This window comes from Gossypium arboreum, chromosome 12 (genome assembly GCF_025698485.1).
Source record: "Gossypium arboreum isolate Shixiya-1 chromosome 12, ASM2569848v2, whole genome shotgun sequence".
Taxonomy (NCBI): Eukaryota; Viridiplantae; Streptophyta; class Magnoliopsida; order Malvales; family Malvaceae; genus Gossypium; species Gossypium arboreum.
The window spans coordinates 3,029,186-3,056,137 of NC_069081.1; the positions used below are offsets into that span (position 1 = coordinate 3,029,186).

Here is a 26,952-nt window from a genome sequence, read left to right on the forward strand (position 1 = left end):
CGTTTACGGTCACGTTCACTTCCACTTAGGGATATTAAAACTTTTCTTTCTTAGGGTAGATTTGGATTAGCTGTGGCACGCGATGCGATGTATTTAGTTTATTTTTTGATGATATAATATTATATTTAATCTCACTATTACAATTGTTTTTGCACTAACTATAGGTAAACACATCACCTATTCAAACACATCTTTAGATGTGGATGTTAAAACTAGATTATTACTGAATTTCGCATTTTTTACTTTCTTGAGGCGTATTTTTTTCTCCGCTCAGTTGGGAGCAGTTTTTCCTTATTTATAAGTTACGTCTCCTTTGATGTGACATGCTAGGGGGTAATTAAGTGTCATGTATATAACTAAGGACGACACATCTCCTCTTTAGGTTCGACACATATCATAGACATGTCTTTAAGATAAGATTCGCACCCAGGAGTAATCATACGTGTTCGTGTAATTGAATGCATGATTCGTGTAATTGAATGCTTACCATATAAGTTTTAAGCTTTAATTGAAAACTTATTGAGTAAGTTTTATTGTGTGATAGTGAGGTATAGAAGTAAAAAAGTTATTGGGGAATTAATTTTGAGAAAATAACTTTTAATTGTTCATTTCCTTAAAAGTTTTATAAATTCAAATTTTAAAAAATTTGTCTAATCCATGGATTGTAGTCTATCATTATCTTCCTAACAATTTAATTCCTTGTTTCATCTTCTTAGTTTGACTTTATTTTCTTACAAACTTGCTTATTCATTTTGGCTTCTTTGGTTTTCTTCTACAGTTTCAAGTAGATCTGGTTTGAGAATAGCGATTCACAAAAAGAGAGGATAACTTATGAATATGTAAATCACTCAATTTCTCTTTTTCTTATATTGGTTTGTTTATCTAATATGGCTAGAGTTAGGATGGTTGGGGTGGTAAAGGTGGTGGCCATAGTGGGTGTGATAATCGAGGCCGTGGGTTTGGTTTAGAAAATGAGGGTGGTGGTCGCAAGAAGCATCGTGAAGCATGTGTACTTGTAGAGAGTACGGTATACAATTGTACGACAAAAGAGGCAGAAATGGTTCGGCATCTTTTCGTTCGAGGAATCAAATTGCCAAACTTTGCTTTTGACTTTGAGATTGTTGAAGGGGAAAAGAGGTTGAACGATACCAAAGAAGGTGTATTGTTTACATCTGGTAGAGGCGAGTTTTCATCTTCCTCTTCATCATTTCTTCTACATAGTTCTTTAGGAGTATGGAATCACACCAAGACAACTTGTTGGTTTCTCTTGGTGGATATTGGTTGTGTATTTCATCGATTGTTGTCTATGGGATGAACTTCCCCTACTGCGTGTTTTTCAGAAGATTTATCAGTTGAAGATTTCTAATCGGGAAAATTCATTGGAAATGTTGTATAATAAGCAGTTTTAATGTTATCAAGTCCCAAACTTATGTAATATAATATTATTATACATTGTTTATATTTATTCAATGTAAAGGTAAGGTTAATTCTTGGACTTACTAAAAGATTGATTTGAAGTGTTACATCAAGGATTCGGCTCCAACACATCTCATCGCATATAAAGATTGGAAGTAAGTAAGTATATATATTATGGTATTAGCTATAGCATGTATGTAAGTATTTTAAGGTCTATCTATAAGGACTTTAAAGAAAAATATTTATAGAAGAAGAAAAAAAATAATGGCATAATGAATTTCATCTGAGATATGTCTTGCACGTATGACGAATAATATGATAATTATAAGGTATTATATGATTTATGAGTTTTAGTTAATGTTTGAATTGATTATGGACTTTTGAGTATGGTTTAGAAGTGCTTAAAAGCATAGTTTTCAGGTCTCCTGTCTCAAGTATCAAGATATGGAAAATGTGTCTCAAGACATAAAAACTTCAAAGCTAAATTTCTACAATAACTGAGGCATGTCTCGAGACAAAAGCTCTTATGTCTCGAGACTTATACTCATATGTCTCGAGACAGGGTACCTTCGAAGCCAAATTTCTACAGTTAAAACAATGTCTCTAGACATTCAAGTCTTGGCCTCGAGACATACAAGCCTACAATTGAAAATTTTTTTTAGTTGGGCTAAAAGGGACCCGAAATGAATATGCAATTAAACTCTAATATTAGCTAATTATATCCTTAAACGTGTAAATTAAAAGTATTTTATGTTGTAAAAGAATGTTCAATATTAACTGTAACATTCGTTGCTCAAGTTTTCTCAAGTAAGGGGTGGTACAGAAAATCATTGGTTGGAAGGCAATTATTGCAAATTTCCAAAGGAAAATGATAATTTTGTAAGGAAGTTTTGAGTTTCCAAAGATTGGTCCACGCTTAGTGCAGAGCTGATGCCACAGGGGTAATAGTGCTAGACAGATACAGTAGCGTATAAGCATTCGTCATAAAGACACGACCATTAAAATTAAATTTCCATACAATTCTGTATTCAACCCCTTGGATTGAGAGGGTCCTGCTGAGGAGGACAGAGGCTCAACTATGATCGAGTAGATAATTGATTTTTTTTTGTCCCAATTGTTGATGTGTGGGAAGAGGCATGATTCAACTTCAATGGCAGAGGCAAGTAATTTGACAGTGTCTACGAGAGGGAAGTTTAAATTTGCACTTATCAACAGTTCTTACCTTCCCAAAGTTGAACATCCTTTCCTAGCACGTAGATGTCTCTACCTTTGAGAATGCCTTTCCAGGCCCAATAGTCAGTTGGCTTAGGTTTGACAGATTCAAACGGGTAATGATTGCAATACTTAGTTCTTAAAACCATTGTGAGAAGATAGTTTTGACTTGTCATTATGCGCCACGCGATTTTTTAGTGTTAGCTCTTAAAACCTTATTAGAAATATAGTTTTCACTAGTCATTATGCGCCATGCGATTTTTGGGAGGAAAGCTTCATTGAAAATGCTAATCTTCCAAATTCTCAATCCTCCTTCTAAAAAAGGAGAGTCTCAATGACAAGAGTGAAGCTTTTATCATCGGAGTTGTGTCCCCACCAAAAAGCACCAATGGTCTTATCAATTTCATTGCAAATGTAATTTGGGGCCTTGAAGATAGAAAGGGAGTACAACAGAAGTGATGTCAAGGTAGATTTGATAAGGGTGAGTCTTCCACCCGATGATAGACACTTTGATTTCCATGAGGCTAGTTTATTTTACCTTGTAAATTAAGGTTTGGAAAATTTCTTTTTTCCTGTGAAGTTTCCCCAGTTCCAAACCTAAATACTTCCACGGTTGGTCAACTCTTTTTGCATTAAGAATACTGCTATACCATCTTTTGGCCAGTAACTTGGTAAAGAGATCAAGATAAGAGTTCAGATTTATCACAATTGATTTGGAGCCCCAACAGGTAACAAAAATTTTTAAAAAGATAGAAGAGTTAAAAAGATAAAAGAGAGAATAGTCATGCAGAGAACAAAAGGCTAGGATGAAAAGGGATCAACTTAACGCAGGCCTCTAACCGGAGTAAAGCTTTTAAAAAGTGAGCCATTGACAAGGATAAAAAAATTCATTTGACATAAACTATAGGTCTCGGTAGAATATATTTTACCCAAATATTCAATATTTAAATCTTCTTTTTTTCTGAAAATTCATTTGAAAGCTTCATTGATTTAACTTCCGATGCAATCTGTATTGCCCAAAGTCAAGTGTAACATTCAGAATAATCAAGACAATCAAAACATAATCGTGCTTTGCAACAGCACCAGTCCAGTCCAGCACTAATGTTAGATAGACAGGAACCTTTGCTCATTAACACACAATCAAAGGCCTATGCCTAAAGGACCATGAAAACTTTATTAAATTATGGATCCTGTAAAACCTTCCATCTATTTAAGCACAAAAGCTTTTATGGATACGTGCACAGCAGTTTCCATCATTTCCATCATGATTGGATGTGCTTCATGGCTGAAATAACTTCACTAATCGACACAAACTCTCGCCTCCTCTTCAGAAGTGTCTTGCCTAATTCAAGAGCCCGTCGCTCGCAATCTGCTCTTATGTTAGCTTCTTTAATTGATTCAAAATCCTCAACATGAGCAACACCTACAATTCTCCTGCAAGTTATTAGAAGATAAAAACAACATTAGAACTTACAAAATTCTTGGAGTTCATTAGATAAATTTAACAAAATAGGATCCTGCATGTCATTGTAGGTAGAAGAGACTGGTTCTATGATTGCTATTCAGCCTGTAGAGGAAGACTCCTCTTATCTGATTGCCAGAATTTTCTAACGACACAGCCATTCTGCAAAATTTTCAAGCTCAGGGTTCTGATCATGGAGGTTTCAAAAGTTACATCTCGTCAATATTTCCTAGTCAACTCAAGAATCTATTTCCTTTTACTGTCAACAAAAAATTTACATGTCAAGGTTAACTGTTTAAGAGTCAATTAAGATAAAGTACAAGGTCGAGAATATAGGGTAAAAGGTCTAGAAGGCGGTGTTAATTCGATGACATAAATATAACAGCAATGGACTGAAATGCAAGATTCCAGACTGCCATAAGACAGATAAACACAGGGAATTATGAAGGCCAGGAACATAGAAAAAGTAGAGAACCTGGTAGAAAACCATTTCCTCACCTTATCATCTTAGCAGCACCAAACCCAAGAGTATCGTGGAACAATTCCTTCATATACTTTTCCTGTATAAGTTTCTGAAGCTCAGGATTGTTATAAATTGCAGGAAGATAAGCCTCCCCAGAGCCATTTTTGTGTTCGTCCCATAGTGCGGTAAACTTTTGGTGGAAAAGATTCCAAGTATCCTCAATTGTCTTCAATATCCACTCTTTGTATGACTGTATGATAATATGAAATTCAGCAATGTCTATATAATACTTCGATATTTTTATAAAACAAAATAAACATTGCAAGCCTTCCAAAAAAAGACTATATAAATGATGCTTCCTTAGCTTGTAAAGCAATATGTATGATGTATGAATATGTACATACATGCTAACAAATATCTGGCAACTCCACCAAGAGTAGCTTGAGGTAAAATAATAGTGGTGATACAACTTTATCTTGACCTACAACTTATGATACCATAAAGACCATATTTATCCATAAAATGACAAGATATATGACAAGAATTTTCCATAATAAATTGAATGGCTAAACACGATTCGAAAGCAGAAGCAACTTGGCTTCTAGCACCTATTAAAACAGTATAGACTAGGATGGAACTATATCTAAAGATGACATAAATTGAATGGCCAAGCAAGATTCAAAAGCAGAAGCAACTTAGCTTCTAGCACATACTAAATAGTATAGATTAAGTGATAACCATAAAAATAACATGTTTTAATTTCATACTTGGCATGTTTTTGGATGATTTATTATAAGAATTAGTGAATTTGATGCTACTAATCCTTTTTTATGTTTCTATACTTAGGTGAGCATAAGGAAGTGAAAGGATTGAAAAACGGGCCAAAATCAAAAAAAAAGAGCTATTTTCAAAAATCACACTGCCTAGGCACTTCTACACGGGCTGGGCATACGCCCGTGTGAGCCACACAGGTTGGCCACATGCCCATGTGCCAGCCCATGTCGATTTCAAACCCTACTTCTCTTTTACATGAAAAAACCTAATTTTTAAGGTTTCTGAGCATTCTAAAGTTTATAAATACATATGAGAAGAGGACTAAAGGGAGCACACAGAGTAGAACAAAGAAATTACTCGAAGAACGCTATCGGAATCAACTCAGAAGCAGATCTCCTTTAAGATTGAATATCTCCATTCAAATTTCCTTCGAAGTTTTATTGAGTTTCTTATGTCTTGTTGTTATTCTAATTTTGAGATGTTTTCTTCCCAGATTATGAACTAAATTCCTTAGATACTTAGGGAAGATGAAACCTACGACGGATCTTATTATTTGATTTTCTGAATTATATGATAAATACTTAATTCTTGTTCTCAATTATGTATGCTTATTTCTTGCTTTAATATTTTCAAAATATTAATTCAAGTGTGATGTACTTATTTCAGTGGAGCAAAAGTCCCTATTTAAGAGTAGATCTGACATAATTGAGTGAAGTTGCATACAATCCTAGAAATAAGACGGCATAAATCTATCGGATTAAAGTCAAATCTAATAGGGAATCCATATATCGAGTTAATGCGACAATATGGGTTTTAATTAGAAGAAGATTTTAATTAATCAACCTAGATTCAGTTGTTATTACTCTCGAAAGAGATATTAACATAATTTAGGGATTTCTACGGATCAAGGCACAAATGAATAAATCGTTTAATTCAGATTCAAAATAATAAGTAAAGTCTAGGTGGATTCTTTTATGGGTATTGTCTATTTCATTGGCTTACTTCGAATATTTTCCTAATTCGCTCTCTGTTGCATTCTTAGTAATTAATTTAGTTAATTTTAAATTAAAAACAGTTCCTTCAATTTATCGGCTAGATAATGAAAAGATAGTAATTACTAATACTTTTAGTTCTCGTGGATACGATATTCCCAACTCACCATAGCTATACTATTATTTGATAGGTGCGCTTGCCTTTGTCGTGATTTTAATTAGTTTAGTGACTCATCAAGTTATTGGCGCCGTTGCCGGAGACTAGGGTATTAGGAACAGTCTATTTTTATTAATTTAGCCATTATTTTATTTTATTTTATTTTATTTTGTTTTTTGTTTTTTTTTTGTTTTCTAATTCTTCTTTTATTTGCTTCTAGCAAGTTCCTTTAGTTTATAACGAGAAGAAACCTATCAAGATCTTTAGTATTCGATAGTGAGATTGAAAGCACGGGCGTAGAAACCTTAGAGAAGCCAGACAGAGTCAAAAAAGTACAATGGAAGAGCAAGAGGACATTATAATTATTACTGAAGAGATGGCTGAAAATCAGAATAATCAGCTACCTCCTATGGTTGCCATAAATCCTATTAATCGAAATCCTGCTCATTGTACTATGTACGGTTATGCCAAACCCACTCTAACTGGGGTTGAATCGAGTATTGTGAGACCTGCTATTGCCGCGAATAACTTCGAACTGAAGCTGAACACCATTTAGATGATTCAACAATTTGTTTAGTTTGATAGTTTGCAAGATGAAGATCCAAATACTCATTTGGCTAACTTTCTGGAATTCTACGACACTTTTAAGATTAATGGCGTTTCTAACAACGCCATTCGCCTACAGTTGTTTCTCTTCTCATTAAGAAATAAAGCTAAATAATGGTTGAACTCCATACCACGAGGTTCTATCACTACATGGGATCAAATGACTGAAAATTTCTTATTGAAGTATCTTCCACCGACTAAAACAGCTAAGTTGAGGAATGATATCTCTTCCTTTATGCAAATGGATTTAGAGACCCTATGATCGCGTGATTTCGTGATAGGTTTTAAATATTTATAATTACTTGTTCTTGAACTAACTATTATCGTGATGTAGGAAGTCTACCTATCGAACAGTAGTATAATTTTAGCAAGACCGGATTGTCGAACCCAAAGGAACTAAAAGTACTAGTAATGATTGTCTTTTTATTATCTAGCCTAAGAATAAAGAGGTTTTTGTTTTAACTAACTAATTATCTAAACTAAGAACGCACAGAGAAATGAATTGGGGAATTACTTTTGGGAAAAATCGATTGACTTAAGACAATACCTAAGGAAAAATCCACCTAGACTTTACTTGTTATTCTGGCTCAAGGAAAAATCCACCAAGACTTTACTTGTTATTCTGGCTCCGAATCGGACGATTTATTCATTCAACTTGTTCCGTACAGATCCCTAAGTTATGTTATTATCCCTATTCAAGACTAATAACGTCTAATCCCTAGATTGAATAATCGAGACTTTTCTCTAATTAACACTCTAGGGTTGTATTAACTCGATCTATGGATCCCCTTATTAGGTTTCACCCTAATCCGAGAAAATCTTGTCACCCTATGTCTAGGCGCGCAATCAACTCTACTTAATTATGATAAAAGTACTCTTAGACAGGGTCTATTCCTCCTCCGAATAAGAGCATGTCTTGAATCAGTATCATGGGATATAAAAATAAGAATTAAGAACACATAATTAAGAACAAGTTAAATATATTTCATAAAATTCAGAAAATAATAACAAGATTCGTCTTAGGTTTCATTCCCCTTAGGTATTTAGGGGTTTTAGTTCATAACTAAATAAGAAAATATCTCAGAAGAATAAAGAATACAAAACATAAAGAAAACCCAAAACTCCTAAAGGGAAATTGAGGAGAGATCTTCAGTCTTGATGATGAATCCGGCTTCCAAGATGGATCAATCGGCTTCCTTGGAGTAATTCCTTACTCCCCCTTCTCCGTCTCCCATTTTCTTCCTCCTCTAGGGTGTATTTATAGGCTTTGGAATGCCTATGAGCCCTCAAAAGTGGCCTTTTTTCGAATTGGACTCAACTTGGGCTCAGCAGGGACATTCCCGTGTGACACACCCGTGTGCGTCTGCTTTAGGCCGTGTTCAAGCCTGTTAGAATGGCACGGGCGTGTGCTATACCCGTGTGAGTCGTGCTTCGATTCTGCCAGATTGACAAGGCCGTGTGGTCTGCCCGTGTGAGGAGGTACAGGTCGTGTTGATTTCGTACTTTGGCCCATTTTCTCTGTTTTTGGCCCGTTTCTCATTCCTTTCGCTCTCTTGTGCTCTCCTAAGTATAAAACATGAAATTAAAGCATTAGGAGCATCGAATTCACCAATTCTAATGAGAATTCATCTATAAAATGCATTAAACGTGGGGTAAAAATATGTATAATTTACGGTTTATCACCCTATATGATACATGAGAGAGGTATAAATATTTATTAAGAAGGTGCCATCACCATGGGTTACTTCTATGGCTATAGGTTCAAACCTTCTACAACGGTTTGAATCCCTCAACTAAGCAATTGATTGATATAGCCGTCAGTGGTACTTTAAATAATAAAACACCTAAAGCGGCTTATAAAGGAGATGTCACTGAATAATTATCAGTGAAAAGTCATGAGGACGAAGCCTAATAGAGCAGCCAGTGTTTTCAATCTAGATGTAGTCACCATATTATCAAACCAGATAGAATAATTAAATAAGAAAATTGATTGTTTATGTGTTTCTATGTAGGTACATCCGGTGATGCAGTGTGATACAAATGGAGGAGGAATGAACAATTCAGAATATTTACCCTAAGGTCCTAGCACAGAGAACAAACAAGTCAACTATATGGGTAATAATTATCAGAGGATGAAGCCTAACAGACCAACCAATGTTTTCAATCTAGATGTAGTCACCATATTATCAAACCAGATAGAATAATTAAATAAGAAAATTGATTGTTTATGTGTTTCTACACAAGTACATCCGGTGATGCAGTGTGATACAAACGGAGGAGGAATGAACAATTCAGAATATTTACACCACGGTCCTAACACAGAGAATAAACAAGTCAACTATATGGGTAATAATTCTACGTCTCAGAATAATCCTTACAGTAACACGTATAATGCAGGTTAGAGGAACCATCCCAATTTCTCTTGGGGTGGTCAAAGAAATCAAATACCACAACCGCCTCCAGGCTTTCAACAACCTTATCAGTAAGAGAAAAAGTCGAACCTTGAGGAGATGCTAATAAAATTTATTTCGGTGTCAGAAACCCGTTTCTAGAACATCGAAACAGAACTTAAAAATCAACAAGCATCAATTCAAGGGCTCGAGAATCAAAGAGGTCAGCTTGCTAAGCTGGTTTCAGAAAGGCCACAAGGTAGCTTCCCTAGCAACACCGAAACTAACCCACGGGAGCAGCTTCATGCAATTACTGTTCGAGATGAAGAAGGGTTAGTAGAATCTGAACTAGAATCGATAAGAAAGTGTCGTAAGTAAAGTTAAGGTTGAGGTAAGCCAAAACAAGAAACAACTAGTTGGTGATAAGTATAAACCTCGTGTGCCATATCCCAACGCGACGAAGAAAGACCACACTAATAAACAATTTGATAAATTCCTTAAACTTCTCAAAAAAATATACATTAACTTACCCTTTATTGAAGCTATTTTGCAGATGCCCAATTCAATTAAATTTTTAAGGGAGCTTTTGATAGATAAATGGAAGTCAGATGATTCGTCGCACGTGGGGCTAAATGCAGTATGCTCAGCCATTTTGCAAAATAAACTACCGAACAAATTGAAAGATCTAGGGAGTTTTACTATTCCTTATTTAATTGGTAGTTTAAATGTTAATAATGCTTTGGCTAATTTAGGGATGAGTATTAATGTCATGTCCTATAAAATGTTTAAGCAACTAGGTCTTGGGAAACCCAAACAAACTAATATGAGTATTCAACTAGCACATAGAATCATTAGATTTCCTAGGGGTATTGCTGAAGACGTACTTATTAAAATTGATAAATACATATTCCCAGTTGATTTTGTTGTTTTAGACATGGATGAGGATAGTGATGTACCTTTAATTTTAGGACGACCCTTTTTAGCAATTGCCAGAGCTATTATTGATGTTGGTACATGTAAACTCATACTTCGTGTAGGTGATGACACGATTAAACTCCATACTCATGATTTTGCTAAGATATCTAGTGATCGAGTTGATTATACAAATTCTGTTAATATGAGTAACCTTATGGCTCAACATTCTTTGCAAAAAACTCCGCAGAAAAGTGTGATGGAGCCACGTTCTAGTTTATGTGACAAAAATAGAATGACTCATGAAGAATGAATATTGCAAATTGATGAACTAGATGAATGTGGGACACATGTCAAGGAGAAACCGAGAATACACGATGCAAAACCAAAGCGACTTCATGACGAGCTTAAGGATGGAACGAACCACTTTAAGGTTGGGGACCAGGTACTGTTGGACAAAACAAGCCCTCAAATTGCCACTGCAGAGCTTAATGGAAATAGATAAACTCCTTTTAAGGTGCTCAATGTCTTCCCATACGATACAGTCAAGGTAAATCATTTTGAATTTGGCACTATTAAAGTAAATATTACTCGACTCAAACCTTATCTTGATAATAGAATTAACAGCGAGTAAGAAGAGTTTCGACTCTACAAACTACCGTGACCTTACGAAAGCGAGGTAAGTGAAGCTTAGACTTTAAATAAGCGCTTCTCGAAAGGTAACCCTAGCATTAACATTACTAATTTCTTAATTTTATCTAATGATATTTTTAAAATTAATAAATTAAAAAAAATTTAAAACCCACACGGGCATGTCCTTGGCCGTGTGGAATTTTCAGACTTAATTTTAAATTTTTAAAGTAATCGACAGTGAGTTACAAGGTTTGGCGATACAGGCATATCCTTGGCTGTATGAAGCCTAGGACTTAATTTTTCAAAAAATTAACAGAGACATGGCTTAAAGTAGTCCACACGGCCTAGACATACGGACGTGTCCTAGGTCGTGTGAAATCTGGAGCTAAATTTTTCAATTTTAAAACAAGTCAGAGAGTTACACGGGTAAGGCACACAGCCATGTGTGAGGCACGGCTAATCCACACGGGCATGTGGAAGGTCACACGAGCGTGGGAGAAACAAATGAGACTGCACACGACCATGCGACACGGTCGTGTATTCCACATGGTCTGGACACACGAGCGTGTCCGAGGCAGTGTGAAGACTGGAATAAAATTTTTTATCACACACGGGCTGAACAGGAACTATACAAGCGTGTGACACGGCCATGTGGCCCAAAATAGCCCCTTATACGACCGTATCACCCATTTAAACCCTAATCCCATTTTATTTTTTTTACTTTTACTTTGTCTTCTTCATCAACCCTCAACCCTAATTACCAACGTTCCCCTACCTCAACAACCCGGCCGCCTAACACCCCTCTCTCCTTCACCATCGAGCCACTATCCTTGACAACCCCCCACCACTTAAAACCCCCCGCCTTCATTTCAACCCCAATGCAACCTTAGCTTTTGTCCCTCACAATCCCCACCCCTTCGGCCTCCCTTCTTTCCCTCTACCTTTTCACCGTCAGACCCTCTTTTTCACTTTCTAACACCAACCCTTCCTATGCTGTAACCACTCCACCTCATTGACCCGCGCACAGAACCAACCCCTACCTAGGCCTCGCCATTCACCCACAACAACCCAGCTGCATGCCTCACTCGAGCCCCACTATTCCTTTCACTGTACCTCTTACCAGACTACACCTCCTTTCGACCCTGACCCCTACGCACAGCCCTTCACCCAAACCTTCAATTCCCTTCTCGTTTCCCTTTCCCTTTTCCACGCTCCTATCAACCCACACACATGAATCGATCCACCGTTGTGCCCCTCGCTCTAGCCACCACCTCATTCTTATTTAGTTTTTCTTTTTTTTAAATTTTCTTGGTTTATTTTATTATATTATTTATTTATTCATTTTTTCTATTATTATTATTGTTATTATTATTATTCTTGTTATTTTCCTGTCTTATTATTATTTATTTGTTATTTGTCATTATTATTCTTGTTATTACTCGGTTATTTGTTTTTGATTCTTGTTATTTTTCAGTTTATGTTATTTAGTTTTCCATTATTTGATGATATTGATTTCTATTTGCTACAATTAGATGAGATAGCTATTATTCTCATGCTTATTCTTATTATTATTAGTTATATTATATATTAATTTTTTCTACTTGTTCTTGCTGCTATTTTTATGTTTCTTTTTCTTGCTAATCTGCTTCTTTGTGTTTATTATTGCTCATTATTAGTTTTTGTTTGGGAGTAGCATGTTGTTTCTTAGTTTTATTATTTTCCACATCTATTTCTCTATTAGCCCAATTTTGAAGCTTCACTTAGATTTTTATTCTTTCTTAGTATGCCTCTCTGATGTTGGTTCATCCATTTAATATATTTTAATTGTTATATTACAGATCCGCTATGATGAACACACACGGTAAGACTAAAACTGCCGTCCCCGCTTCGAAAAAACAGAAGATCCATGGTGCGATATTCTCCTCTAATGCCTCCGCCGAGGTCCGTCACCCTTACCTCCGATTTTCTGCGAGCCTCTAGGAGCATCTATTTCAGTTACTTAGATAGTGCCCACTCGGTCTAGGCCGATGCATTGATTAGGCCGCGTTAGAGTAAGTCCAACTCGCTGATGATGTTCGTGCCTTTATCGCCACCGCTCCATAGGACAGATTCTTCTCCATTATCGAGCCCACTTACATAGAGCTTTCCTTGGAGTTCTGCGTGACATTCCTTCTACAGCAAGTCATGGCGACTCATGATAAGCCAAACACTATCACTTTCCGACTTGGTGGTTTGGTGCGTCATATGAGCGTCCCCAAGTTCAGTGCTGCTATGGGACTTCATACCTAGGAATCCATGAGTGTCGAGAACTTCCTCCATCTACATCGACATATCCATTATACACCATCACAATGTTGGATAGAGTTTACAGCGAGCCAGACACTTTATGATGTGAGTTGCTCAAAGGCAACGTCTCTCTCTCCAGCTTTATGATACCTTCACGCACTTTTAACTCACTTTGATTGGTAGGAGAGAGAGCACCGGAGTCGTCAGTACTCATGATGCATATTCTTTATGGAGCATGGCCACTGGGCATATCTTTGATTTCGCATACTTCATCGCTCTAACCATCCGCCATCAGACTAACCACCACAGGAAGGGCCCCATCTGTTTAGGCCTTTATGTGACTCACCTTGCTTGACACTTCGTATCTTAGACACACCGGAACAGTCCTCCACACTCACACTTGTCGGCCAGATGTCCCTACAGGGAATCTCGAGTATTATACACATAAGGATGATCGAGTGGTGTCGTGGAATGGATCCCTTCCAGTATCGATTGTTTCATTATGACGCTCAGAATGAACCCAAGGACTTCATGATAATGTTCCTCTCCATCACGAGGACCCCCACCACAACATCCACCTTCGAGTCACTACCCTATTCCTATTGCTTCTACATAAGAAGATATCTCTGAGCGGCTCACTCGCTTCGAGTAGTGCTGCACTCAGAGGTTTGACAGTCTTGAAGTGACATTGCAGAGGATCTGTTAGCATTTTCATATCTCCTCTCTAGACATAGATGTGTCTGATGATGAGGACCATTGAGTCTATTTATTTTATTTTTATTTCTAGTTTTATTTTTATTTTTATGATTATTACTATTTTCTTAGACTTCTTTTGCTTTTATATTTTGAACTATATTTTTATCTATTATGATTGTTTCTAATCGAGTATAATCCTTTAATTTTTTTCACTATTTTTGTTTATTTTCTTAATAGCTTGCTCAGAATCATGCACTACATTTAAGATTTGTCTACAATTTTGCTTTTCATTTTTCTAGGGATTTCATCCAATATTCAGGGCAATTTCAATTCTCTCCCTCTTATGATATTATGTTTCTACTGTGATTATTTTTTTTTGTACACTAAGGACATTGTACATCTTAAGTATAGGAAGGTTATTTATATGATTATTAGAAAATCCTAAATTATGTCTTGTGTTCAAGTAATTCTCACATATAACTATTAGAATGAATTCTTATTGATTTGTAATCTTCATTGATATGTTTTAGAATAAATTCATAGATATTTGTGCATTGATTGTTTAAACTTTAAGATATGAGAGAACCAAGCATGATAAGTTTATTTTCAAAATTAAAAATTTTTAGGTTGTTTTCCTACATTGAGGTATTACTTGAAGTTTGAGATTTGCAAGATTGATATCAAAAACCATAATTTTCTTTTTTGAGATTTTGAGCCTTTAGAGCATATACCTTTCTTGCTCATTTTATTATTGGTTATAAGTGTGTCAATATTGATTTGTTATTCTAAAACTTGCTTCGATTATGCATGTCGAGACCACACCTTTGATTTGATATACTGAGATGATAAAAGTACTTAGGTTTTAACCCACTTATCCCATAAAAATCCTACCTTCATAATTAACCTTTAGTGAACCCCTTTAAGCCTAACATACCGTTTCTTTATTTACCCATTAATGATAACCCATAACTCAGTTTTTGTTCATTGAGAATTTTTCCCTTTTTATTGACCTCATTTTTTATCGAGATTTGATTTGGTTAATTGCCTGATTAAGCCTTTTGATTAAGTTGCTGAATTATTTCTTCTTATTTACATATAAAAAATTCATCAAAAAAAGAAAAAAAAATACATATATAGTTATTTGTTTTCTTTGTTAATTAAGCTTGAACAGTTAAATTGATATTTTGAGAAGAAACTCATGTTATTCTTGAATAGTTTCGATTGATGTAATTATTTGTAATTCAGCATTTGTTATTTTTCTAGTTTGGTAATTTATCAATTCAATCTCGATTCTAACTCTCTTTTTCAGCCTCTCTCTACACCTTTAACCTAAGCCCCATTACAACCTCTTAAAGACCTTTTAATTTGTGTATCATCTCATTTTATAGTGGTGAAGATTTGATTTTCATGCAAGCCTATGGTAATGACTTTTCATGTTTAACTATTTAGTGCTTATTTTTAAACCTTAAACACTTTGAGTAATTTAAGTGAATCTTTAATGAGGATGTCAATTCTTGTCGGTTTTGAATTAAAGATAATTACTTAGATAAAGGGAAATACCTATATTTTTATGATTTAAAAACGCTCGACTTGGATTGTTTGGATCTTTAATGCTATTTTCTTTGAATTATTAATGTATGATTATTTATAAATTATGAAAAAACATTATTGATGAGAATTATGACTTGAGAAAATTTAATTTTAATTCTGAGTTAAGGATTTTGCTTGAGGACGAGTAAACGTTTAAGTGTAGGGATATTTGATAAACCATAAAAATAACATGTTTTAATCCTATGCTTGACATGTTTTTAGATGATTTATTATGAAAATTAGTGAATTTGATGCTCTCAATCCTTTAAATTTATGTTTCTATACTTAGGTGAGCATAAGGAAGTGAAAAGAGCGAAAAACGAGCCAAAATCAGACAAAAAGAGTTGTTTTCAAAAACCACACGGCCTGGGCACTTCCAAATGGGCTAGGCACATGCTCGTGTGAGCCACACAGACTGGCCATACGCCTATGTACCGGCCGTGTGGCCAGCCCGTGTCGATTTCGAACCCTGCTTCTCTTTTACGAGAAAAAACTTAATTTTTAGGGTTTTTAAGCATTCTAAAGTTTATAAATACATATGAGAAGAGGACTAAAAGGAGTACGTAGAGTAAAACAAAGAAATTACTCGACGAACGCCGTCAGAATCAACTCAAAAGCGGATCTCCTTCAAAATTGAAGATCTCCATTCAAATTTCCTATTGTTATTCTAATTTTGAGATGTTTTCCTCCCAGATTATGAACTAAATTCCCTAGATACCTAGGGAAGATGAAACCTACGACGGATCTTATTATTTGATTTTCTGAATTATATGATAAATACTTAATTCTTATTCTCAATTATGTTTGCTTATTTCTTGCTTTAATATTTTCAAGATGTTAATTCAAGTGTGATGTGCTTATTTCAGTAGAACAAAAGTCTCTATTTAAGAGTAGATCTGACATAATTGAGTGAAGTTGCATGCAATCCTAGAAATAGGACGGTATAAATCTATCAGATTAAAGTCAAATCTAATAAGGAATCCATATATCGAGTTAATGCGACAATATGGGTTTTAATTAGAAGAAAATTTTAATTAATCAACCTAGATTCAGTTGTTATTACTCTCGAAAGAGATATTAACATAATTTAGGGATTTCTATGGATCAAGGCACAAGTGAATAAATCGTTTAATTCATATTCAAAATAATAAGTAAAGTCTAGGTGGATTCTTTTCTGGGTATTGTCTATCTCATTGGCTTACTTCGAATATTTTCCCAATTCGCTCTCTGTTGCGTTCTTAGTAATTAGTTTAGTTAATTTTAAATTAAAAACAGTTCATTCAATTTATTGACTAGTTAATAAAAAGATAGTAATTACTAATACTTTTAGTCCTCGTGGATACGATATTCCCGACTCACCATAGCTATACTATTATTCGAAAGGTGCGCTTGCCTTTGTTGTGATTTTAGTTAGTTTAGTGGCTCATCACTAAGATGGAATTATAACTAAAGATGACAAACTAAAAAGACAAATATACTGGAAAGTTCTCATAAAGTAATGAGGCAATGAAATGCATACTTTTCTGTCATTCCCTTGACCAGCATGTCCATATTGTGCAAAGAAAGCCAGAATCAAGTTGCCAATAAAAGCACCAATATCAAATCCCATTGGTCCATAAAATGCAAACTCTGGATCTATGACCTGAGTTGAATCAGGGGTAATCATTACAGAATTAGTGTGGAGATCTCCATGTATAAGAGCCTGAGCTCTTTCACAGAACCTACAGAAAGGGATGTTTAATAACTTGATAAAGCATAAAATGGCAGTTAGACAAGGTAGCATTAAAAGGAAAAGCAACCATACTTAGATTTCAATTCAGCTACTTCAATTTTCAATAGATAATCCTCTCGGATAGTCTCGGCATCACGGTCAAGATAAGGTAAAGTCCAATGGTTATATTCAGATACTTTATAGGGGTCAGAAAAAACAACCTGCTCGGTGAGCCTGCATAGTTCCACATTCCCACAAAATTCGACCACTGCACAAAACATTGAAAGTAAATGAATCAGCACCATATCTCCAAGCTTCTAAAAGCCATCAATACTAGAAAATAGCATTTCTTTAATCTAAAACAACACATGTATACTTGCTCCAAACAAACTAGTAGAGGCAAAATGACAAAGCTTATCATCAGAAATGCTCATTCTTCATATCTGCAAGCATATAAAGAAGCATTTTTTTTCTTAATTCCATAAGTTCCCATGACATTTTGATACGAGTAACTCAGCCCAATTCAAAGGCATAATAGAGATGAGTTTAGTTTTCCTCAAGGCCCAATTACGAGATCCAAATCCAAACAAATAAAGTCAAAACTCAACTTAGTGGTTCAAGACTTTATCACGAAAAAAATTCAAGAAGAAGAGTTGAAGTTTCAAGACAATAAATTCTGGAGTAATGATGAATTAGAAGAGACTAATTATGTTTGTGGGCCTAAACTCTCAATCTATGACGATAGGCCCATGTGGAAAATGCTAACAAGCTTAAGCATTTCACTTCAAGAACCCCAATTGATTTTACAAGCTTAGACATTTCATATTGGGTTTAAGTTTTAGGCTTAATTTTTATTATATATAAGCACAATATTTTGTTTATTAGCTCTTATTATTTTATTATTATTTTATTCTGAATTTTTGATAATTATTAAGTATTTTAAGTTATTTAGGAATTTTATGTTAACAAGAAAGTTTAGTTTAAAACTACTTCTTGTTTAGATTAAATTAGAGCTCTAGTATACCTAGGAGTTTTATTTAGATTTATTTATCTAGCCTATATATAGGCCTTTGCATTGTACAGTGGAGACAATTGATTATTATTCTATTTTTCTTTTGAGTTAATAAATTCTCTTTGAGTTTTTTCTTTTCAAGAATTTCTCTTGAGTTTCTTTTAGAAGAGTTTTAACAATCTTTTTAGATTGTGGGATCATCTTCAAACTTTTTCTTGCCAAGGTTTTTATCTTGGAGGGAAATTAGAGCCGCTTGAAGGGGTTGTGGATTCTTCGTGTTTCCAAGGCTTCTTAGAACTTTTACACGCCGTTCTATCTTTCCATTTATCTTCTTTATTCACTTCCTGAATCCTTGATTTATTATTTGTTTTAATTATTTTATCTAACTTGGATTTAATTTCGTTTGAGTTGTGTCAAGAAAAATCCAAGTTTCTTTCCTAACGTCTAGAGCCCTAAGTCAAATCCATGACTTTGACAAACTTTACGATCCGCTTTCGCTTCATCCTTCTCAACCTTTATCATTTGGTATCGATTTGAGCGTTTTAGGTGTTCTTTTTAAATTGATTTCTAAAACAACTTCAAAACAAATTTTACCCTACAGTTTTCAAAAAAATATTTTTCGATTGGGTAAACGATTTTCAAATGATCTAAAATTTTGCATACTATTTCTTGGCACTATTTTAAAGTATAAAAAATATTTCCCACAAAAAAATGATAAAAAAGTAAAAAATAAAATACAAAAAAATAAATAAAAAATTTTGTAGGTTGAATTTTGTGCGAAACTTTCCAGATCAAATCTACATTATTTGAGGAGGCTTCAGTTTAAATTTTGTGATTTTTGGAAATCGGGAACACCTTGAACGAAGTTTGTCAAGTTGCTTCATAATTTTTCGGTTTTCGGGTTTCAACAATTTTCATTGACTCTTAGCTTTAAGTATTCATTTGTTTTCCTTTTTATTTGTTCCTTACGCATTCTAACACTTTCTTGTTTCTCGTGTTAGTAGGTTAAAACACGTTGCATATTCCTTCATCCGTGCAACAAAATTCTTTGATGTCTAAGCAAATTTTGGACTCATAGTGCTATTAGGTTTGCTTTGATAGTTTGATTCTAAAACATCTTGATTGATTGATATAGACACTTTTAAAAGACTCACAAGATTAATTCTTACCTCATTGAGAATTTTTTTTTGAGTGTATATAGGTGAGGTTTGCTTAATTTTTTCTTTTGAAGTGTTGTGCTTTTCCAGGCTTTCACTATGACTCGTGACACTCGTGCCCGTAAAAACCATGATGAGATACCATCTGATGACAAAGAACAAGATGTTACATTGGAGAATATTGTGGGGATGGTAAAATTGAAACATCAACAATTGAACGAGGTACGTGATACATTTGAGGCCAATTTGACTACGTGTCGAACAAAACTACAAGAGAACATTAATCAGCTTTCCAATCATATTCAATTGCTCACTCAAGCTGTTGCTCGTTTGGAGACTTCTTCGAATCGACGATCTCGTGCTCGTGATAGTGATCATGATAGGGATAATGAACAACTTTGTATTCGTTCTAATCCTGGTAGACACGAATATCGTCACATTGATGAAACTTTGGGTATTTCTAATCAAGGCCATCCTTCTGTCGCTAAACCAAAGTTCAACATTCCATCATTCCAAGGAAAGTATGATCCAGATGCATATTGCGATTGGGAGGATAAAATGGAGATCATGTTCTGTTGTTATAAGTGTCCGGAGGAGGAGAAAGTTCCATTAGCTATATTGGCATTTTCTGATTATGCATTGAGTTGGTGGACTCAACTTGTGTTGAACCGTTAAAGGAATCGTGAACGAGATGTTGATTCATGGGAACAGTTGACACAAATCATGCGAAAACGTTTTATCCCACCTCATTATTATAGGGATATTAAACGAAGACTTCAACGCCTTGTTCAAGGTAATCGATCTGTTGATGAGTACTTTAAAGAGATGGAGATGCTTATGCATAGAGCAAATATCCAAGAAGATGAGGAAACTACCATGGTGCGGTTTGTAGATGGTTTGAATGTTTCGATAGCCAATTTTCTTGATCTTCAAACCTACATTGATCTTGAAGATACGGTACGTAAGGCAATTGAGATTGAGGGACAGTTTCAACAACGTCAATCTCGTTCATTTAGTACTTCACAATATTATAGAGGTACGAGTTCTAATTCTACTTTCAAGAATTCGAAATTTCCTTTTGCTACTAATAAGTTGCTGCCAAAACATGATGAGACTAAATCTTTTGAGGGGAAAAGTGGGGCTCCTACAAAACCTTCTTCTTCATCTTCTAAGCAGTTCACTTCTACTACTTCACCAAAAAAACAACGAGCTCGTGAAATTGAATGTTTTAAGTGCAAAGGGCGTGGGCACTATAGCCGTGATTGTGCCAACACAAGACTTTTGTTAATCAAAGAAGATGGTGATTATACTTCTGATTCCGATAAAACAGACCCAGATATGCCCCAATTAATTGATGATGTCAACGATTGCGGTAAATTTTATGGTGAAGAAGAGTTGGTGGAACCACTAACTCATCCCCGATGTTTAGTTGTGAGGCGCACACTCAACATCCAATTGAAGGATGATCATGATCTTCAACGGAGTAATATATTCCATTCGAGGTGTTTGATTAAAGGTACACTTTGCTCATTTATCATTGATAGTGGAAGTTGTGCTAACGTTGTGAGCAGCTACCTTGTGGATTCTCTTGCTTTGCCATGTAGCAAACACCCTACACCATACCATCTTCAATGGCTTAACGAAGGTTCGGAGGTCCGTGTGGTAAAACAGTGCTTGATCACTTTTAAACTTAGGACTTACATTGATGATGTTTGGTGTGATGTCGTTCCCATGCATGCCACCCACTTGTTACTTGGTAGACCATAGCAGTACGATCGTGATGTTATTCATCATGGTAAATTAAATCGATATTCTTTTATTTTCGGTGGGAAAAGTACACTTTCACCCTTTGAATCCGAAAGATATTCACAATGATCAAATCGACATGATGAAGTTTTGTAAGGAGGTTATGGGAAGTAAGACACAAAATTCAAAAAAGGCTGAGAGAAAAGAGGTCTCTAGTGAAAAAAGCCAAATTAATAATGACCCAATGGTGAGTGCATCCTCTTGTGAGAAAAAAAGAGTGGTTCATAATTTTTATGCGAGTGGAAAAGATGTGCGACGAGCCTTACTCACTAAACAACCTTGCATCATTATTCGATTTAGGCAAAACTGTTTATCTTTGACTAACCTTCATAACTCTTTGCCTAGTGTTTTTATGTCTCTTTTGCGCAGAATATGAAGATATTTTGAAGAAGCACCTAAAGGATTGCCACCTTTGAAGGGTATTGAGCATCAAATTGACTTAATACCTGGGTCAACAATTCCAAATCGACCAGCTTATAGAAGCAATCCCAATGAGACGAAGGAGTTGCAAAAGCAAGTAGATGAACTTTTGGCGAAGGGTCACATTCGTGAAAGTTTAAGTCCTTGTGCAGTGCCGGTAATTCTGGTGCCAAAGAAAGATGTAAGTGCTCAAGGTATTCATGTCGATGAGGACAAAGTAAAGGCAATTAGAGAATGGCCCACTCCTAAATCAATTACCGAGGTGAGATCTTTCCATGGTTTAGTAAGTTTTTATAGACGTTTTGTGAAGGATTTCTCCACTATTGCTGCTCCATTAACTGAGATTATTAAAAAATCTGTGGGTTTTAAATGGGAAGAAGTTCAGGAAAAGGCTTTTCAAACTTTAAAAGATAAGTTATGTTCGCTCGGTTCTTAAATTACCCGATTTTTCTAATACTTTTAACTTGAATGTGATGCTTGGTATTGGAATTGGTGCCGTGTTGATGCAAGAAAAAGGCCAATTGCATATTTTAGTGAAAACCGACAGGGCACAATTAAACTACTCAACTTATGATAAGGAGTTGTTGGCATTAGTCCGAGTTTACAAGTTTGGCAACATTACTTGTTGCCAAATGAGTTCATTATCCATACAGATCATGAATCCTAAAATGGTTAAAGGGACAATGTAAGTTAAGCAAGAGACACGCTCGATGGGTGGAATTCATAGAGACATTTCCATATACAATTAAGTATAAAACAGGTAGAGAAAATGTAGTTGCTGATGCCTTATCTCGTAGATATTCTTTGATAACTACATTAAATGCTAAAGTCTTAGGGTTTGAACATATAAAAGATTTATACTTAAATGATATTGATTTTGCAAATGTTTTTTCTAATTGTCAGAATGGTGCCTTTAACAAGTTTTATCTTGTAGATGGGTTTCTTTTTCGCCTAAACAGGTTATGTGTTCCACAATGTTCAATGAGAGAGTTATTAATTCGTGAAGCACATAGTGGAGGCCTCATGGGACACTTCGGTGTCGCCAAAACACTAGATATTCTACATGAACATTTTTATTGGCCGCACATGAAAAAGGACGTTGAAAAGGTCTGTTCTAATTGTATTACTTGTAAACAAGCAAAATCTAAGGTAATGCCTCATGGACTTTATACTCTTTTACCGATCCCTTCTTCGCCATGGGTAGACTTATCTATGGATTTCATTCTTGGTTTACCACGAACGAAAAAGGGTCGAGATAGTATCTTTGTTGTTGTTGATAGGTTTTCAAAGATGGCTCACTTTATTCCTTGTCACAAAACGGACGATACTACACATGTGGCCGACTTGTTCTTTCGAGAGGTGGTGCGCCTACATGGGATACCTCGCGCCATTGTATCGGACAGAGACGTAAAGTTCCTAAGCCACTTTTGGAAAGTATTGTGGGGTAAGCTTGGTACTAAATTATTATATTCTACTACATGTTACCCCCAAACAGATGGACAAACTGAGGTAGTCAATCGAGTCTTACGTGCTTTACTACGAACTGTTGTGGAAAACATTTCTAGTTTAGACGGTGAGAAGAAAGCTGAATTGGTGAAATCCATGCATGCGAAAGCAAGACAACGAATCGCCAAAACAAATGAAACAACGCCAACAAAGCTAACAAGGGCGCAAGCAAATTATCTTTGAGCCCGTGGTGGTGGGTTTGGGTCCACATGAGAAAAGAGCGATTTCCAACTAAACGCAAAACAAAATTGGACCCCGTGGCGATGGACCTTTTCAAGTACTCAAGCGCATTAATGACAATGCATATCAAATCGACCTTCCGGTGAGTATAATGATAGTGCCATTTTAATGTCACGACCTTTCTCCTTTGATATTGCGATTCGAGGCTAATCCTTTTGTGGAAGAGGGAATGATATGAGTAACTCAGCCCAATTCAAAGGCCATAATAGAGATGAGTTTAGTTTTCCTCAAGGCCCAATTACGAGATTCAAATCCAAACAAATAAAGTCAAAACTCAACTTAGTGGTTCAAGACTTTATCACGAAAAAAATTCAAGAAGAAGAGTTGAAGTTTCAAGACAATAAATTCTGGAGTAATGATGAATTATAAGAGACCAATTATGTTTGTGGGCCTAAACTCTCAATCTATGACGACAAGCCCATGTGGAAAATGCTAACAAGCTTAAGCATTTCACTTCAAGAACCCTAATTGATTTTACAAGCTTAGACATTTCATATTGGGTTTAAGTTTTAGGCTTAATTTTTATTATATATAAGCACAATATTTTGTTTATTAGCTCTTATTATTTTATTATTATTTTATTCCGAATTTTTGATAATTATTAAGTATTTTAAGTTATTTAGGAATTTTATGTTAACAAGAAAGTTTAGTTTAAAACTACTTCTTGTTTAGATTAAATTAGAGTTCTAGTATACCTAGGAGTTTTATTTAGATTTATTTATCTAGCCTATATATAGGCCTTTGCATTGTACAGGGGAGACAATTGATTATTATTCTATTTCTCTTTGAGTTAATAAATTCTCTTTGAGTTTTTCTTTTCAAGAATTTCTCTTGAGTTTCTTTTAGAAGAGTTTTAACAATCTTTTTAAATTGTGGGGATCATCTTCAAACTTTTTCTTGCCAAGGTTTTTATCTTGGAGGGAAATTAGAGCCGCTTGAAGGGGGTTGTGGATTCTTCGTGTTTCCAAGGCTTCTTAGGACTTCTATACCCGTTCTATCTTTCCATTTATCTTCTTTATTCACTTCCTGAATCCTTGATTTATTATTTGTTTTAATTATTTTATCTAACTTGGATTTAATTTCGTTTCAGGTTGTGTCAAGAAAATCCAAGTTTCTTTCCTAACGTCTAGAGCCCTAAGTCAAATCCGCGACTTTGACAAACTTTACGATCCGCTTTCGCGTTCATCCTTCTCAACCTTTATCACATTTGGAATGACTACTGGTATTACAATCATATTCATGTCACTGCTAAAATTGCACTAAGAATTGACAAGATCCGTGTTCAAGAAGATCTAGACATTGAATGGCTACTAAAGGAAGAAGCTATATGGAGATAGTTAGAAATAGATTAATATAATACAAAGCTTAAACATACACTTGCCATTTACTTAATGAATAAGAAAATATACTTTTCCCATTGTAATCTTTGGTATATAGACATTATGGTAGGGGTGTTCAATCGGTTAACCAACCCGAACTACCATTAACCGAATTAACCGACCCTTTTAAATCCTTAACCATTAACTGAACTGAAATTTTTTCAAAAAAATTTAACCGAACCAAACTTTTTTGGTTAATTCGGTCGGTTAACCGAATTAACCAAAATTTATTTATTTTTTTATTTTTGGTTAAAATAAGTATAAAAATATCAAAAATTAACCGACTTAACCAACCGATTAATTTATATTTCCAAAAAATTAACCGAACCGACCAAATACTTATATATTATAATATTATTTATTAAATTCGGTTAATTCGGTTAACTGACCGATTTCGAACCGAATTAACCGTTAATCAAACTTCTAAAAAATTATTAATCGACCCCTTACCGAATTAATTCGGTTAACCGACCATTTAACCGAATATGTTCGGTTAACCGAATTTGTTCAGTTTTACTCGAAATTTGCATACCCTTACATTATGGAGCAATCATTTGTCAGTTATAACAGATAATAATAGCACCAGCAGCAAACTTTCTAAAGTTCTAATACAATTACAAATAGTGGATAGTAGATTATAAAACACTCCCTAAACTACGGGCAGTTCGATATGTTTCATCAAACTTGCTGCATTCGGGCCCAAAATATAACAATAACTTTGTTATGAATCAATGTTGCAACTAAGAATTCCATAATATGTAGTTTAATTAGTGCATGATCTATATCTATATAAATCCTAACTTATGATCCCCAAATGTACTTGCAGTGACAGCATTCAAACTACACCAAAACCAAACTCAAAACATAAAAACACTAAGAAAGAAAATGCATACGAGTGCGTTACCTGCACGTTTGTGCTCTGTGGTTGACCGATATAGGAGAGATGTGCAGAAAAGAGTCTTGGCCATGTATTCTGACATATGTTCCGCCAACAAAGGATATTCTATCCCAGCAATTAACCCTTTTCTCAGGATTATATGGGGAGGCTCTAAATATCGCATTCCAATCAAGGACATGGTACGGTCAAAGTGATAAACTTCAGGAACATGTTCAGGGCATAACCCACCATGTTGTTTTAACGCCACCGCTTCGAAATATGCTCGTTCCTTAGTCATGGGCCAAGATTCCCCAATACATCGCATGTAGGGAAGTGCCTGTATTCAACATTTTACGCATAAACTGGAAAATCTCATTTCATAATTTTGAGTATTTAAAGATAACAAAGGAAAAAAAAGAAAGAAGCGAAACCTGCTTGATTACAAAAGAACCAGAAGGGGCAACGATGATGTAGACGAAATTAAGATTGCCATCTCCAACTTCCTTAATCTTTAAACCATCATAGTTGTGGCCGATCTTCGATGACAAAGACGGCGTGGCTTTAATGTATTCGATGAGCGAGTTCTCGTCTAGTGGCCTGAACTCAGAAAACGCCATTGACTTCCTTGTTTGAGGCAGTCCTTTTGAGGGGTTTTAAGAAGAAGTGAAGAGCGATGTACAGAGATTTAAGGAAGAGAGATGCGTGACTTAACTTCAAACGTTGGGACTGTAGACTGTAGAGTAAAAAGAATAAAAAGATTCGATAACAGCGTCAAAGATTTTTACAATGGTAAGCCAATGGGGGATCACTGAAGTAGGGCCGGGCAATCTGGTCGTGAAATGAAAGATGATTTGAATGAAACGCTTTCTTATCGTTGTAGTGGAAACTACAGAGAAAATAGAAACTAACCCATCTAGGTGTGTAATGAAGAAAACAATAACATGTTAATTGTGAAATGAACTTGGATACGTTTACAGTCACGTTCACTTCCACTTAGGGATATTAAAACTTTTCTTTCTCAGGGTAGATTTGGGTAAGCGGTGGGATGCGATACGATGCGTTTAGTTTACTTTTTCTCTTACCTTATTATATCTAATCTCCCTACTACCGTTGTTTTTACACTAACCATAGATAAACACACCGCCCATTCAAACCTATCCTTAGATGTGGATGTTAAAACTTGATTATTACTGAATTTCGCATTTTTGACTTTGTTGAGGTTTATTTTTTCTCCCCTAGCTTATTACAGTTCCTT

At 35.2% G+C, this 26,952-nt stretch overlaps 1 protein-coding gene across 1 annotated transcript; it reads right to left on the reverse strand.

Moving 5' to 3' along the window:
• Nucleotides 1–3,579: 3,579 nt before the first annotated feature.
• Nucleotides 3,580–26,467, reverse strand: LOC108477290 (methylthioribose kinase-like). The gene is made up of 6 exons (XM_017779794.2): nucleotides 26,129–26,467; nucleotides 25,725–26,034; nucleotides 17,394–17,568; nucleotides 17,109–17,310; nucleotides 4,589–4,803; nucleotides 3,580–4,062 (listed from the first exon to the last, which is right to left on the reverse strand). The coding sequence occupies exons 1-6, from the start codon at nucleotides 26,312–26,314 to the stop codon at nucleotides 3,891–3,893; spliced, it is 1,260 nt and encodes a 419-aa protein (XP_017635283.1). The 5' UTR covers nucleotides 26,315–26,467; the 3' UTR covers nucleotides 3,580–3,890.
• Between the last annotated feature and the right edge of the window lie 485 nt (nucleotides 26,468–26,952).

Excerpts from the sequence above, each read along its gene's own strand:
- LOC108477290 (XM_017779794.2), bottom strand. The coding sequence starts at position 26,314 with ATGGCGTTTTCTGAGTTCAGGCCACTAGACGAGAACTCGCTCATCGAA. Across the intron at positions 26,035-26,128 it reads GTTCTTTTGTAATCAAGCAG|GCACTTCCCTACATGCGATG; the intron begins GTTTCGCTTCTT and ends TGTTGAATACAG. Across the intron at positions 17,311-17,393 it reads GTAGCTGAATTGAAATCTAA|GTTCTGTGAAAGAGCTCAGG; the intron begins GTATGGTTGCTT and ends CCCTTTCTGTAG.